The 17,791-nt window shown below is 43.8% G+C and overlaps 1 protein-coding gene across 3 annotated transcripts in view; it reads right to left on the reverse strand.

Moving 5' to 3' along the window:
- Sulf1 (sulfatase 1) overlaps positions 1-17,791 on the reverse strand; it is a 173,080-nt gene that overhangs the window by 46,612 nt on the left and 108,677 nt on the right. For all 3 annotated transcript variants that reach the window (XM_036177976.1, XM_036177977.1, XM_036177978.1), the window contains 2 exons: positions 12,557-12,708; positions 9,765-9,934 (listed from right to left, as the gene is read on the reverse strand). In XM_036177976.1, the coding sequence (XP_036033869.1) occupies positions 9,765-9,934; positions 12,557-12,708 (322 nt within the window). The remainder of the gene's footprint in view (positions 1-9,764; positions 9,935-12,556; positions 12,709-17,791) is intronic.

Consider the following 17,791-nt stretch of genomic DNA (forward strand, 5'->3'; position numbering starts at 1 on the left):
TTACAAAAACTTGGTCATTTGGGGAAACATTTCAAGTTAAAGGCTGTGAAATAATCTCTTCTGAGAGATTATGTAGTCACTGCTGAAGTGTTTTTCCTCTCAAGCTTCTTGAGATCTCTTTAAGTTTTGAGACTGCAGTCTCCACCACTCCAAACAGTTTACATCCTCTGTAGGTGTGCAAATTCACACGGATAATACTCAGACTGAACATGCAACTGGTTCAAGTTCATCTGGGCTCCATAAATAAAATGTGTAAGCAGCACATGATGATGAGATTTACAGATAAAATGGAAATGCAGAAAGGAATGTTCTCGGGGTGATGTTCACTCAAGAACTGTTTATTGCTAATGAGCCTAATAAATAAAGATACCAGCATGGTATGCGGGTTGATGATGGCCCACCGTCTCAACACATTAATCTCTTTAGATAATCTTATCGATCACTGGTACATCTTCATGAGATTTGCTCGTTCTTCGTGTTGTATATTAAAACCGTTAATTCAATTGTATTGGCTAGAACTATAGCCAAGACTATGCCTGCAATTTACACATTTCCCAATAAAACGCTTGCTTCATAGAGAAATTCATAGGGGTAGAAGACAAGGGTTTTATAGAGAAGCAGGCCCTTTTGCTGCAGAATAGGCTCATTCATGCCTACATTTAATGGGTTGCAGAGATCAGCAACACAGCCCTGGGGTCTTAAATAGCTATGTTAAAGTTTTCCCTGATCACCATAGATGCTAGCATCTTGTGCTTTTGAAGTGCAGGCCTATGTTAGCAAGATTCTTTTGTGTTTGTTTGTTTTGTTCTGTTGTTGTTATTGTTTTCCAAGATAGGGTTTCTCTGTGTATCCCTGCCTGTCCTGGAACCTCGAACTCAGAGGTCGGCCCGCTCTGTCTTCCTAGTGCTGGGATTAAAGTAGTGCACTGCCACTGCCTAGCATTAGCAAGATTCTTATACCGAGACACTGTTACTCATTCATTCAAACCCTCTCTTCACGAGCTATGAAAAGCTCACAGAAGGTGTATTTACTGTAAAGCATTATGCAACTTACTGTATGTATTTTAACTAATCTGATTGTCTCAGCTCTTTCGGTGAACAGGTTTATTATCCCTAGTCACCTACTATTATTTTATGGATGAGGGAACCAAGGCAGGTAAGTAACTCGCATGGTTTAGCAACAATGGTGGAATCAAGTCTGGATTTTCACAGCTCACATACTTCCATAACATGAACAAAGGGACGAGCAAGGGATGCTTCCTCTCTGTGACCGTGCTTTAATAGAAACCACAGGTTTACAAACAGCCAGTCTCCTAGAGAAAGCCACCATCTGTATTGCGTGAGGAATTTGTTTACCTGTCTCTCTTTGGGGGTAGAAGTCTGTGGTTGAAAGACTGTAGGCAGGAAGTCTGAAGGCGGGGGAAAGGTTCTGGAAATGGTCCCTGTGAGCCAGGTAATTCCAGGAGACCTCGGCGGGCACCACACTGATTCGCTAACACTGTGAGCTTCCCACGCAGTGTTGGCATGGTTCGACTTGGGGATGTTCTTGTGCACACTGAGGCATAAAAATGGCACCTGCTTCCCACATTTTCTCCTGTCAGGACGGTTGCCCATTCATACAGTAGAAAGTCCTAACTGGCAGCAAGCATCATCTTGTTATCTGGTAACTGTCATGATCATTAATTAAGCTCTGAAGACACCATTCCCAAGTGATGCTTGGTAGAGTACAGGAGTTCCCGCTAAAGGGACAGCCTAAGAGTGAAAAGGGACACTCATTTTGCACATCTGTGAATGGGTGCAAGGCACTCCTCTAAGACTCTCAAACAGAGCTTAGGAGTTTCCTCCACGAGCCGGGAAGCAAATTCTTTTCATGCAAAAAAAAAAAAAAAAAAAAAAGAAACGATCCCATAATATTAAGCTGCAGATTCTTTGAGTAACATCCGCCATTCTTACCAAGGGAAAATTCCCTTCCCTTCTTTCCTTTCCCCCTTTGAGACTATGTGAAACAGAAACTTTCAACATCAATGTTTGCCGCTCACCAGATAAATGATTCTGGAGCCAGCTGGTCCAGATTTTTGACCTGGAAGGATTCCTCCTTTCTAGAAGCTGGCCACAGTGGGCTAGGACTGAGGTCTGCCTTCCTCATTGTCTATGCAGCACGCCCCGTTACAAACAGGATTAGATTTAGAAGCTGAGAAGGGCAGAGGGGTTTAAAAATCCCCATGCAAGGGTTTTGCACCCATGGTGGGGGCGGGTATGAGGTCAGAGAAAGACAGCACATTGGTCATGAAAGGTCTCCTAGCCATTTACCAATTGTGGCCCGAAAGGGGATACAGCTGTAAGAGATTACAACAAGGGTTTCTGTATAATACCCATCCTTCCCTCACTGCCTTTGAAGTTAGGTCGGCTTAATTTAAAAATAAATCTAGTTGACTTTTTTAAAACCACAAAACCTCAACGCAAATAAAAATTACAATAGGGAACCGACGCACAGGCTCACAGTGGGCAAATTACATCTTCCACCAGCTACCTTGATGTGCTCGGTGCAGCCCCACCTCACTTTGAGGAGCCCCAGGGAGCTTGCAGCAAATTACAAGCCTCCAATTGGACTCCTGGATTTACCGAATGACATATGTTAAATCTGGCTTATATTAAAAGGGAGAGTTCAGGGCCTGTTGTCAAAGCTGTCCACCCCCTCCCCTGGTAGTTTTCTGACTTTCTCAATATGGGAGATGACCTCTAGCTTGGAGGATGCCATTCCAGGTGGGATCCCAGCGGGTAGCAGGGATCTGGGGCATACATTTGCTTTTTAAAGGAAGGCCGACTGCTACTCTTCCCCCACCCCAAGAACAACAGCTGTTCAGGGACCTGCAGGTGGAGGGTCCGAGGTTGCTGGGATTGACAACCTCGTTGAAAAGTGATCCATTGCCAAAGACTGTGGTTGCCTCCTGCTGAGCGCTGCCAAATTCCTTGAAGATGCAGCCTTCTGTCCCCAGTGATAATTACGGCTTGCTTGCCTCAGGACTGACTTCAGCTTACTCAAGGGGGCCTGGATCTGTCACGGGGACAAACTTCACTGAGAGAAGTGGAGAACTCCTTAAAACGGGAATACTGTGTTTTCAGTTGTCCGGAATGCCTGGGAGTCTGATCTCATCATCGGCCCCAGTTCTGTGATGTGCTACTACATGATTCTGGACAGTTCTTTTCTTGTTTGTGGGGGGGTGATGCCTCAGTTTCTTCATCTATACAATGGGAATAACGACTTTGCAGAACTTCTTGTGAGGGCTGAGAGATTTTTGTGAGTCTTGAACACTGCTTCTGGGGTTCCATTCTACTCTGGTTTACAGGTAGCCAGGCTAGCTCACTAAGGTGTCTCACTCCCCTTGGGCAAAGGAGAAAGACAAGTGTTCCATCTGTGATGTCCCACTGACCCAAGCTGTGGAGCACAGAGGTCCCCAAACTCCAGCTGTTATGACCACTGGCTAGCAAAGTTTTCCCTATCAAAAGGGAATCTTTCCATCTTCACCTTTTACCCAATTGAAAGTGTTCTGCTTCCCGCTCAGGAGCCTCCCGTTGCTGAAAATCAATTTAAGTCTGGCCCTAGGAAGCCCACTGGATGCGCCACAGAAAAGTGTTTAATGCTGATTACCACTTTAAAATCGAGATGACAAAGGACCAGAGCACCACTTTGGAATTTCTGTTCCTTTAAAACAAGACAAAAAACAAAAACCAAAAAACCCCAAACAACAACAACAACAACAAAAACAAGCCCAGAATCTATTTCAGAGGTGTCACGGTCTCAGAGGGCCAGGCTGGTAAAATAATTTTTGCCTGCAAAATGAATGTTCTAAGTAGATCTGTGGCTTTCCACAGACTGTTCCCAGGCTGTGTTTGCCCGAAGAGCCTGCAGACTGCTTTCCTGGAGTCTTGCTTCTCTGGGTTTCCTGCTCCGGACAGCACCACACACTTGGTTGCACACGAGTAGTTCAGTCTTCAACAGTATGCCAGTTTTCTGTGGGGTTTGAACCTCTCTCCAGTGTTACTTGTTGACAGAAGTAGGGACAAAAGATTCTGAGAAATCGACAGTGCCACCTTTCTCTTTGGTGGGTAGGTATTTTCAAAAGAATAATTCTTAGTAGCCAAGAAATAGCTTCAAGAATTTCATGTGTTGTATATTAAATCCATATTGGGGAATTGTGAACTTTATGGTTCCTTTTGAATATTGATGGCCTTTGCTGTCATTCCGGGGATACTATATTTCTTTTGTTGATGTGTTGAAAATCTGTTTTTTTTTTTTTTTTTTAATTTGTTTTTTAGATGCAAACACCACCACCACCAACAAAAAAAGACAGTGCTAGAAACATCACCCAGTGAGTGGAAAGACAGGTCTCAGTGCTCAGCACAAGCCCAGTCTACAGGTTTAGGACTCACTGGCAGAGCATTACACTGGAAACTTTATACCCACTCTCCCATGCCATGCCATGTTCAATTTCACTAAAATTGAATTACTTAATTGACTTTCTGGAGATATTCCCCACCTGACTTCAACTATCTTTAGGCAGATAACATTTGAACACATGCAGAGTAAGACCAAATGATCTTGATTATAGGCATATAATAAAAATAGAGAATTGTTTAATGATGCTGGAAATGCCAATTGGAATTATGCAAATACGTAAGAGTCACCCTGATATTCACTGTGGCTGTGACATGAACTGAGACGTGGGAAGAGCAACAGGGACAAGGAGAAGTGATACCTGGGCCCAGCTTTGTCCCCAACTATTCCTGGGCCCTGAATGGAGCCATTTATGGTTCCTTAAAGCCAACAAATGGGACCTTATTTTTTTTTTTTAATTTAAAAATTATGGAACCAAGAGAATTACTGATTGCTCTTTGATTTCTTAAAACATATTCTTGAAGAATCCTAGTGCTATCTTAAAAAATGTTTTCATGTCAGCTAGCTGGTGAGGTCAACGTTATTCACTTGGTAAACCGAATTTTACAACTAAATAAGGAGCCAGGCTCCTTGGCCCAGGCTCCTCAACAGGTGCTTTTGTCTCTACTTGGGTCAGAGCTGCTAGGACAGGTTTCATAGGGTGTCCCCATGTGACTGTGCTCCTCTGGGGTCCTGCCACTAAGCTCTGGAATTTAGGTACAGAGGGGTTCATCATGAAGTGGAAAGAACAGAGTAGGTTTATAGAAAAAGGGACAATTCTGCCCAAATTGGACATTTCATATGGCATATTTAAAAACTTCATCTTCAGAAGTGTAACTTTAAATATTTTTTGTGAAAGGGATAAAAATACAAATTCTTGTTAAGGCCAGACATTTTATAAAGATTGATTGTATTTTTAAATTATGTATGTGTGTCTGTGTGGGGTATGTGCATGTGAGTACAGGTGCCTTAAGAGGTCAGGAGGGAAATTAATTGCCCTGGGGCTGGAGTTACAGGCAGTTATGAGTTGCTTGATATGGGGTGCTGGGTCCTCTGGGAAAAGCAATGGGGTCACTTAACTGCTGAATCTCTCTGCAGTCCCAAGAGAGGACGTTTCTTTACAGCTCCAATTAGCAGCTCCACCCCACCCTGGCCCCTCTCTGTCTCGTGTGTGTGTGTGTGTGTGTGTGTGTGTGTGTGTGTGTGTGTGTGTGTGTGTGTGAAGTATGAAAGAAACAACCACTGAAACAAAACAATTAAAAACCATCTCTAGAGTTGATGGGGTACAGTGGGTGGCAGGGGCGTACTATCGAAGTGGGTGGAGAGTGAAAGGCTGGACCTATTCCGTGAAAGTTTAGTAGGGGCTCCACCATAGTGAAAGGCTTCATGATAAGTGTTTTATGTGGATTTCCTTGTTGGAGCTTTTCTTGGATTTCTTAGAAGCCAAGACAGGACGAGCTACTGTCTGATTAAACAGGCCCCCCCATGTGAACAAGGGAGCGATAATCCGCTCCTTTTCTTAGTTGGGAGGCATAACCTCTCCCCTCAGTTTGTAAAGCCAGTGTGCCGATTTTGAATGGGCCTCTCTCTTTGTCAGAGAAGCAAACACCATGGAAACTTGATCCACTCTCCCTTGTCTAAGAGGGTCAGATAGCCACAGCCTAGGGCTGGATGAAAGGGAGCCGGTGATGTTTGGCCACCAAGGAAGACCTGAAGCAAAATGTCCACAGGACTAGCTTCCCGCACCCGAGGAGCGTCTACAGCTCCATGCTGTTTTCACAGGGCCTGCCAAATATTTCTGCAGAGCACTTCACTGCTTACATCCCATTGCTTGACTACATTGCTAATGTTCTCTAAGGAGGCCAGCCATTCAGTAGCTCCATGCATCACAATCTGCAGCTTGTCTCCAATTTGTCTCCCTCCTTTTGTTGAAGGACTGAACTCTGAACCTGGGCACTCATTCCCTCCCTCCTCTATCGGCAGCCAGGGAGACCTTTGCAAGAAAGTGGCCAGGAACTCAAGGCTTCCAGGGGCTGCTGTGGGATGTATGTGGATCTATCCCTACATGCCGGGGTGTTGTGGGGGGGCACAAAACCCAAGGATCAGTGGCAAAGAAGTCGAATCTCTCACTGACTGCATGCTCATTTCCCATGACTGGCAATGTTCTCTCATGTGGCATTTGCCCAGAGCAAAACTGCACGTCTAGAAAAAATGACAGCCCAGATCTATTCCTTTTAGAATAGCCAGGTGTGAGAGGTCCATTGCAGCGAAGTCTTAACTTGTCAAGGGATTTACCCTGTCACCAGGGGCAAGTGTGGGCTTATTGGCTCTCTTTGAACCTTGAGTTAGACAGCATGAAATTATACTATTTGTGGGTCAATCAGATTGGCATTTGCATATGGTTGATCTTAATAGAGAGGGTCAATAAGAATGAACACCAACAGGACAGCTTCTGTGTCCCTATGTGGGAATGCTACCTCTTCTACATCTCTAAAGTTTGGCTCATGACATCACATCAAGGTGACTCACTTATTTGCACTTACGGATGAGCTCATGGAAGCTCTGAGGTCAAACAAACTGCCTGTGGCCTTAACAGGGACAGGTGAGACAGACCTGAATACTTTCACTCTGCCAGGCAAAGGTTTTGCTTAGTTGGGGCACTGCAAAGGGCCCAGATAGATTGTTAGAAGTATAAAGGAACAGCCCAACCCTTTCCCATGTGGAAGTGACCAGGTCAGCTCATATTCCTTATTATCCTACTCATATACAAACTCACTGAGGTCCCCAATATTTTGCCACCATTTCCCCTGTAAGCTTTATTTCTTATTCCTTTATTTGTACCCCATTCTTCAGCTCCTAGGTCATGTATTAGATCAGTGCTTCTCAACCTTCCTAATGATGCATCCGTTAATACAGTTCCTCATGTAGTGGGGATCTCCCCCAACCATAACATTACTTTCATTGCTACTTCGTAACTATAATTTTGCTACTGTTATGAACCATAATGCAAATATTCTTTAGAGATAGTGGTTTGACAAGGGAGTCTTGACCCACAGGTTGAGAACCCTTGTCTTTGACAATTTCATGTGCGTAGTGAGCCTTGCCTGTGATGTGCTCTTTCCCTGAAATCATCTACCTTCAACGCTGTAGCATCTCCCACAAACATTTTCCCCATCCTTCCAGGTCCACTCTGAATGCTTGTTAATCCGTTTCTCCCAGAGATGCAAACGCTTTCCCCCATTGCTCTGTGATGTTGTGACTGTTGCTCTGTCCCTGACACTTGTGGCCCTCTAGTGTTATGACTATCTGGGCACTTACCCATCTTCCCCATAAAACTTGGGTCTGGGCAAATTTACTATAAACCTTCTAAGTTTTACAGACCATGTACAGTTCCACTTGGCTGGTGGATCTCAAATGTAGCTGCATCGTATACATAATGAATGAGTGTGACTGTGCTTCAGTAAAACCTTATGAATACAAGCCGGATTTGGGACCCTCCCATCCACGTTTATTAGTGTTTAAGGGGTACCCACTGGGCCTTCCTTAACTAAGATTAACTTCCTTAATCTCTGCTCACTGGGCCTTCCTTAACTAAGATTAACTTCCTTAATCTCTGCTGTATGATAACCTTATATGTATAATTTCTAGTGTTAGAGTCCAAGGTGCACTCTTCGGAGGAGCTACCACCCCCAAACCCCCTTCACCTCCCCTCCCCACCCCCGACTCCTCTCCACCTGTAGTTACTGTCTGTACATGCAACCTAGCTGCCGGGATCTCTTGAGTGGCTGGTTTTCATATAGGCTTAGGATCTAGCCTTGAAGCTTCAAAGGCAGGCTGACCTCTAAAGAACCATGAAATGCCACATTTTAGCAACCCCGTCCCTGCAAACGCTGAGAAATGCCCTTGAGGTATAAAGGCTGCAGAAAGTCATCTTAGGCTGGGGTGGCGCTAGTGCAACACAGGGAGCTAGCTAGACAATGTGATTTCCGGTCAAAAGAGAGGGAAGAGGTGAGCTTCAAGGTACTATTGAAGAAGCCTGAAGGACATTTTCTTCCCAGTGCACCTGCTGCTTACTGAATTTGAAACTGAGTTGCAACGAGGAGCCACCTGCTGAGAGGCTTCATTCATAAATCTATCTGTAGAGTCAGGAACAAGGGAAGGATTCTGTCCACACAGTTGAGTTCAACTCCCCCGTTGCTGGAGCAACTGTCTTGTGTGTCTCCATCTTTCATGCAACAGATATTTGTATCCTCCGGGGCACAGTAGGTGACCCACTTTGCTTCTTATTTATTGTTAGTTTCTGTTCTAAGTGAGCTCTGACCCCTTTCCTGTTAGTCTTGGTCGTGTGACTGAGGAAGGATAATTACAGAAAGATTCTAAGAATAGAAAGAAAACTTCCTCCCGGGAGCCTAATGCCTGGCAGTTCCATCAGTAGTCTCTTCCGTATCCCTAAGGTTCTTTCTGTCTGGGATCTTGTTTAAAAGAGCCAAGAGGGCAGAATTTACACACACCTAGATCATGAACCAATTTCAGAGGTTTGTGATAAAGATGCCTTCTGAATGGATGTGTTCCAGCAGACCTGGTCCCTGCTGCTCTGTGTGGAAGGCTGCATTTTGGGCATGAAGGTTGGGAGAAACTGTTGACAGAGTCAACAAAATTGTGTTCTTTGCTGCCAAGGCACCTCCACGTTCCCACCCCTGGCCAGTGAGGATTATCAGCACACTGTGGCTCTCTTCTTTCCCTCCGCTCCTCTCAGCCACCAGGGCCTCCCCTGAGCCTCCCCACAGATGAAACATCAGGTTATTTTAAAGCTGTGACCTGAGAGGGTCTCCCAGGCAAGCTGCTCTTGTTGCCTTCTGCAAAAGCCTGATTGCACATCTGCAGCCAAGCTGCTCCTGTGTTCCCCAGGAAAGAAAATGAAGCCATGTTTCTGCAGCCTGAGCAGAGGGGCCGCACGGCAGCTGTGAAAAGCAAAGGATTCTCACCCCATTAGTACTATTAGGTCATTTTCCAAAATATCATTGACGACACTGAAAGGAACTTTAGGTGAAAAGTGCCCCCATTTTCCTGACGTGAGCCTCTTCATTTAGTTACTGGCAGACACTGGAAATACGATTCCCAATCAGAACCCCAGCACACACTACTGCAAGGCAGACAGCTCTGCCTATCCTGCGCTGTATACCTTGGTTTTCACAACCTGACATCGACACCGAGCATCTGGCATTTCTGCCTTGGGGCTACCATGGAAGGAAATAGGGTAAAGAGGAGGATTGGGGAGCACAAGCAAGGGCCGAGTTTGGCAAGGATGCATTGTTGGTTTTGTTACTCACATGTGTTGGGAGGCATTGGGGTACAGTTTTGAAAACTGTGGGGCGGAGTCTTCAGGGCCGTGGGGCGCTGCGTGGCTGATCACCATCATAATGGGCCTATGGGGATACATTCTCTTAGACATTTTGAAGTAATTAATGCTCTCGTTAGTGATTAAGTCTGTGAAGTAGTCCTGAAACATACATTTGACACAAAACAAAAATTACAAAAGGTGACATTCAAGATCACATCTGAACAGCGCTTTCCTCAGAATCTACCCACTGAGTATAGAGGGAAGGTCTAAACGTGAGAGGGACGACAGTGTCCCGAGGAGCCAACCACCTTCAAGAACAGAAATATCTGTGGCTGTTCATTTTTAGGGGAACCGGCTTAGCAACAAGGAGGAAAAGACATATAATTCAGCAATTTAGGGAAGGAAAGAGGTAAGTTGTGTTTGCCTAAGACAATGATTAAAACTGGCAATATAAATTCAAGAATATATGAAACACCGGATACATATCTCATTCTCAGGTTTCATTGATAGTAATTGGTTGGCAAAACATTTAATTACTCCAAGGGCAGGAAACACCCACACCCACTTGACATTCACAACTTCAGAACCTATACGCAGAGGGAGACACACATACAAACGCACAAACCCAGGAAATGCTTTAATTATTTAATCTACCCCTAAGAATAATACCACCATCAAATCCAAGGCCTTGTCAAAAGTCACGGGTACAGGGACAAATGGCAACATTTTATCAAGTCATTCACTTGGAACACTCAAAGGTGGGAGCATTTGATTTCCTGCAGCTTGTACTGTGTGAACTGTATGAAGAAAGCCACCCAGCTGCTGGGATCTGAGTCTGACTTGCTAATAAAATGACTTAACACACAGTGTAGGGGGTGGGGCATGATGCAAGTTTGGAAGTGGCCAGGGAGGAATGAGGAGGACCGAGAAGATGAGAACTTTAATTAAGCCACCTGCTTCTCTGTGCGTACCACTGGCCTAAAGCTGTAGTGTAAACTTTTGTCAGGAACCCCTAGGCAATGGTCACAATGTCAAAGACTTGCAGGCACAGCTGGTTACATGGTGTAGGTTTAAGGACCAGAGCAGCTGCAGATAAGTGCTGGGGGCAGAAATCTGTGTCACATCCTTGTTAGGACAAGTCCAAAGGCTGTCCCTGCCCCCTTTCCATGTGGGAGTCTTTTAAAATTTCTTTACAAACACACACACACATAAACACACAGGCACTCACATGGGCATGCACATGTGCACACATGCACACATACACACTCCTTTCCAATACAGTTGTCTTTGACACCTAATCAGCCGTGATAATGAGCAGGTTGCGCTGATTTAGTATTTGGAGAGAATCGTGATTACTTTGTTCTCCTTAGGACAACAGGGAATAAAAGGTTAATAGCTTGAACAAGGAGCATGAAAAGCATCCCTGCAGATCAAAAGTGATAGCAATGACAATTAGTGTGCATGGCATGCATCCTTTGCCTGTAAAGATTTTTGTCCCCAGCCAGGGAAATGACCCAGGATACATGAGTGGTTGAACCACTCCAAGCTGAGTTTCCTTGTCTTTTACAAGGAGGACACGGCTCAAATTTGCCTTCTAGGTCCCTGCCGACGGACTCTCAACTTTGATGTCTAGAAGCCTATCAGCAGTGTTAGTGAGCTCATTTGTATTCATTATTTTCAGGATGGCAGGAAGAGCCAGCCTTACACCTTGTGTCTCTCTGAGTCTATTGTTCTCTCACCAAGGCCAGGCACAAAGACAACAGCATGCCTGAAATGCTACCCAGTCTCCATTATCTTTCTACCAAATGCCTGAACCTGTTGAAACAGGTCGATAGATCCCGATGAATTTTGGCCTTTTAAGGAAAATAAAATAGAAATGTCCAGAAGGAAAGAAAATATTTTAGGAAAATTACCAAGCTGAATTTAAAGACATTCTTCCCTTCACTTTTATGGTCTCAATTTTTTTTTTAATTTTTATTAATTTAAGTGAGTAATCTTAGGAAAATTTTTGTGATTGTGGTTTTGTGCTTTAGATGAGGTCTCCCCAAATACTCCTGGTTGACTTGCACTCACTATGTAGCCCAAACTGCCTCAAACTCTCCATCCATCTGGCCAAACCTCCTAAGAGCTGGGATCACAGACGCACATCACTATGTCTGGCTTACTTTTGTAAACTTTAAAATCCAGGATCTGCTTGTTTGGGAACCATGGGCTGTTTCTATAGATTGATTTGGATAACCTAAAACTGACAGCCATAGACTGTTGTGAACTCTCACTGCCATAGGGCAGATGTCCTGGTCACAAACACTGCTTGATCAGATGGGAGTCAAAGCAAATAACAGTGTCCCAAAGTTCCTGGTTGCACCCGTCTGTTCTTATTTCCATGTGGAAGGCTGAACCCACCAACAAAACACGCTTTCAACCGCTGCAAAGCAAACAATCCAAGACGCACATTTGATCGTGCGGGCTAGCTCTGGAGAGAGGGAGAGACAAAACTTAGCCCAACAATGAGAAGAGGGAGTCTGATTTGCTGGATGGTACTTTCATCAAAGGCTGATTGCCTTTCATCCTGATGAGAGGGAAGGGAAAAAAGGCTCACTAGACAAAAGCACTGGGCCTTTAGAGTCTTTCTTGTCTGGAGTTGGAAATTGCCTTAAAATGTCTCATTCGAACATTGTGAGAACACAGAAAGCCCATCTTGCGGATAGTCTAAGTCCCTGGAAATGCCGTCCCCCCATTATGCGCAAAAGCAAATTGATGCAGTTTTACACTGGAAATTACCTTTGCATAATCAAATCCATGCTTTTCTTTGATGCCGTTGCGACAAACAGTGTAATTATAGAAACGAGAATTCTTGATTAATCCAAGCCATTCTCGCCACCCAGGAGGGATATAGCTGCCATTATATTCATTGAGGTATTTTCCAAAAAAGGCTGCAATGGGAAATGAAAGGTTATTTTTCTCATGTGAGATGATTAATCATAAGCAAATGCAGAGATATGAAATTAGGACTTGAAAAGTGATGGTGAAGCGAAAATTCATCGGAGGAGAGCACCACTGGAGTACTTACTCCTCTGCACATTTCTTCAGGCCCTGTCAAAGTGACATTCACTCACTTTGTTTTTAAATAGATGTAAGTAGAGCTGAAATACATAACACGTTTGGGGATCTGCTTCTTCGGGCCAGCCTGGAATAAACGCAGAACATATTCTTTTGTTCAGTTGACAGGCAGCGTGAGATCTGGTGTATGTGACTGCTGTGTGAGGACCAGAACACCGAGAGCTAGTCCTTGTGACAAAATCAAGTTTTCTTGCTTTTTATTTGGGTGAGAAATCACAAAAACTTCACTGAGAAGCTCACCTTGCTTTTCACACTGCCACAGAGTAAAGCTTTTCCTAGTCTTTCGAGCCCTTCCTCACCGAGTGTGGCACCTCAGCTGGTACTCTGGCTTCCACCAGTCTTCATGTCCACATCCAGTCTTGAATCAAGACCAGAGAAGCTCGTGGTTCACTCGAATGCTAGTCTTGAACCCACAGTTCCATATCTCACAATTCTAACGCACCTTCCCTTCCTTCCAGTCAGGTTCTTCAGTAAGCGTGGTCCCTTCTGACGGAAGCTCTGTACTTCATGTTTTTATTTTTTGTTATTGATTTATTTACTCATTTATGTATGTAAGTATTTAGTTTTTGAGGAAGGGTCTGGCTATGTGGCTTAGGCTGGCCTTGAACCATTGATCTTCCTGCTTTTGTCTCTGTGTCTACCTCCCAAGTGCTAAGATTGTAAGATTATAGCCATGAATCTCCATGTCCACCTCTGCCTCACCCTGTGGCCTGCCCACCATCCTTGTACAGTATAAGGCTCTGCCAATGTTTCTTTTTTACTTTTTATTTTCTTTTTGGTTTTTTTGAGACAGGGTTTCTCTGTGTAGCTTTGCGCCTTTCCTGGAACTCACTCTGTAGACCAGGCTGGCCTCGAACTCCTGACTCTGCCTCCCAAGTGCTGGGATTAAAGGCATGCACCATCACCACCCAGCAACCACCAATATTTCTTACACTGAGCCTCATGAACCTAATATATTCCAGAGAATTTACAAGTTCTAGAATTTTAAAAAATGCATTTCACTTTAATTACAAATTTTAAAAGTTGATTTGTTCTTCTAACATGTCTGTAGAATATAGTTTTTTTTTAAAAGTGTTTTAAATTTATATGACTCCTTAAATTATTTTCTTTTTAAAACAATCTGGACTGGAGTCTGAGAAACAATGCACCCTGGGGTTAGAGAGATGGCTCAATGGTTAAGGGCACTGGCTGCTCTTCCAGAGGACCTGGGTTCAATTCCCAGCATCCACATAGCAGATCACAACTGTCTATAACTCCAGTTCCAGGGGACCCAACACCCTCACACAGACATACATGAGGCAAAACACAAATGCACAAAAATAATAGAGAAAAATAAATAATTAAAAAAGAAAGAAAGAAAGAAATACAGCAGTCTAGTTTCTTTGCTGGAGGGACGCTTTCTTGTGGATCCTATAAGTGAATGAATCATACATAGCCCACCTACCCAGTGCCTGGTGCTTGAGGATCCTGCCCAGTCTCCAGGCAGGTTGATGTGTGTAGGACAAGGTATAAGGGGTTTGCCTGCATGGTGCTTCTGTCTTCCTCCGTGGGCTAGCATCACAAAGGGATTTTCCTCTGCTAACGAAATGCAGTATAACTTGGTATCAAGAGAAGCAGGCCAGAGCCCTGCTTCTGCCCATTCTCAGTTCAGAAAGGGACTATTCTCGGAGCTTGTGCCTAATAAGCCTGGGCCCTCCTCTCTCTGACTTTCTCCTCATCTCTAGGGGCTTACCCTGCTTTTCTATCCTTTGGTTTTGAAGAGTTTTGTAGAAGAGCACAGCAGATGGAGTGTGTAGCTGAGAGCAAGCTTCCCAGGCATCTGCTGGCTAGCTCACCTGTCCCTTCCTGTATTGCCCCCAAGAACCTGCTCAGAAGAAGCATAGTGAGTGACAGGAGGGTTGTGTGGGCCAAAGAGGCTGATCCAGGCCTAAACACAGTTCGACAAGTACAGGGGACTTCTCATGCGATGCCTTAGAACACCACGATTTCACAGTTTAAGGTGTTGGAGGACACCTTGATCCATGGTTTGCTTTGTTACAGATTTTTTTTTTTTGGTTTCTAGGTTTTGTTTTTTTGTCCCCAATATGACTTACTTTGTAGAAACCAATTCTCTCCCATGTGTTTTCCATTTTCCTTAAGTTGAAAACTTTCCCTGGTACTTTTAGTGCTCCCCACCTCTAGGGAAACCATGCCCAGTCATGCCTGCCCTTCCCTCATGGCTGTACTTTTTAGGTCACTTTGTACCATTTCTAGCCATTACCATGGTGATTGCCCTGTGCCTTAATCCTTCCCTTATAAACGACTCCTTCAAGTCTGTTAATAGTTCTTGCTACTGCCTTCAGAACTGTCTCCAGGTTTTCAGTGTCTTTGTGTTAATGGAGTGTGAGAAATGTACTTAGGATTCCAGATGTGGGTCGTCCACCACATCTGCTGCAGGAGAGCCCAGGCCCAGGACGCAGCACCCAGAAGTGGCAGCTCCCAGAAGTGGCAGCACCCAGAAGTGGCGGCTCCCAGAAGCACTGCTCAAGCTCCTCTGATCCTTTGGGAGCTTCCTGTCACCAAGATCATCTCTAACCATCCCTGGTTTCTTTGGACATTCCATTTTGTGGCTGTGCTCTACCATCGATTGTCTGGGTTTCTAGTCATTCTGTTCCACATGTACATTCCACATTCATCTATGCCTTTCGCTGAAGTGAGCTCGATTTTTCATTTCATTTCCATATTACCATGCCAATGGCTTGGCTATAAGCACTGAATTTTCTCCCTTCTTTGTGATGGCAATTCAGCTCAGCTGGTGCTATCAGAGCTACCCCACATCTACCCGACCTTCTGGACCGTTCTTTTCTCTTATGACATCACTGCTTGTCTTCACAGCTGTTGAGGGAGGTGGTTGGAGTTGGAAGATGGATAGAGAGATAAGAAAGATTGGATTATGGGTTATAACTATTAGTGTGTGTGTGGTTATTCTCTTACTCTCCTCTGGGACCACGGACTACATAACACTTAGAAACGTGTATTAACTGCCTGAAAAAGAGACACTTCCTTTTATACCAGTAATAGTAACTATAAAAAGATCTGATGCTTAGAGAAAAATCGTATTTAGTATAGTGAATGGTGTATTCATGGCCATTTTAATGTCTGTGGCAGGATTTCACTGTAGTTACTAAAGATATAATTGAGAACTGAGCTAAACTGTGATTTATGCATTTGTATATATGAATTTGGTTTACTCAAATAGAGAGCAAGCATTGTGAAGGCAGGAATGCCATTTTCTGTCTCTTTATATCCCAGGGTCCAGTGTATTCCCAATATCCTATGGTTCAATAAATATATGTAATGTTTTACGTTTACATGCCTAACAAAAATCCATGGCATCATAATCCAAACAAGTCAGAATATTAGCTTGTCTTACCTTAGAAGACCCTACATTTAATTAAATCCTTTACTAGAGAATAAATACATAAGCTTTCTACAAGTAAAATAAATCTTATGTAAAAAGATAGAACTATTGTAAAAAGTCAGAAGATTAGAGAGTAGGTAACTGTATGTAAATTAATTTATTACAGAAAAAAGGCACGGCAAGGCAAGAGTAGCACATGTATGAGCAGTGGAGGCAGAGAGAGGAGGGTAGCTTGAGAATGACGCCTGGAGACCAGTCTAGGCAGCGCAGTAAGATACCAGCCCACAGTTAATTAGTTAGACATTTCATTGCAGACTTCAACCAAATATTGCCTCTTCCACTTGCGGCATGGAATAAATAGAATGGGTGTGCCTAACATTCAGCTTGTGTGATTAGGTAATTTTAGCGAGCATAGCAAAACTGCAGTGTAATTTTCGATAGGCAAGAAAACTGTGTTGGAAAACCGGCCTGAGTCCTTCAAAAAGATTAAGGGCAGAGTAGGCTGTGGCCACAGCCCCTCCAGCTTCACGTCCGGCTTCTCTCCCTTCCAGCCAACGCAGTCTCTCAACCGCGGATGATTTCTTTTTACCCTTACAGGTTGGGGCTAAGTTTTATATTAACATCTGTGCCATCATAATTTTCAGCAGACTTCAGGCAGCACACTCATTTTCTTGTGATAGCTAATCCGTGGCCTTTCTCACTTCACTACTCAGGACAAAGTGCAACAGAAACAGCATTGTGTTTCTTCCTTCTTGGCCGCTTAAGCTCTGGCCGACTCACTTTTTCCATGAGTAAAGTTAGAAACATTTAAGTTACAGCCAGTCCAAAAATATGCCTGAGTTCCGAAAGAGGAAAATCATGTCATATGAGGGTAAATATAATATTGATCAATTCATTTCATTTAAATCCGTGTATTCTGGATGCCTCCCAAAATAAGCCTCTTAGTAATTTGTCTTCTTGGAGTTGTTTTTCATAAAACTTATTGGGCTTTGCATTTCTCTTAGATGGATATTTATGTGTCATATTATTTTAGCCTCCTTCATTATTTTTCTTAAGTCTACAGCTAAGTAGTCCAAGTAATATGCTCATAATTAGGAAAGCAGCAACTGTTTAGACATTGTCTTTTTTCTCACTAGTTTAGTGTCTTGTAATCTTCTCCCCCATCCCCTTAATTTTGCAGCCACTATTTATGGTTAGATCATTAGCTATTGTTATGATGATGGTCATATTTCCTAACTTCCTGAGATACTTTTATCTTTCTCATCAGAGATAACTTTAAATTACACAGATCTCTAACATCAGTGTGATGCCGAGCATAAACCTAGGATCTCATGTATGTTGGACAAATCCTCTCCCACTGACCTGCATCCCAGCCACCTGAGTGAATGTTATACTTTTTCTACCCTATGTATTTGGAAGGGTTCTTGCTTCCCTGAAAGAATTCCTTATACACGGGAAGGCGATCCCTCACTATGAATTCTATCATTACCTACGTG

This window comes from Onychomys torridus, chromosome 2 (assembly GCF_903995425.1).
Source record: "Onychomys torridus chromosome 2, mOncTor1.1, whole genome shotgun sequence".
Lineage (NCBI taxonomy): Eukaryota > Metazoa > Chordata > Mammalia > Rodentia > Cricetidae > Onychomys > Onychomys torridus.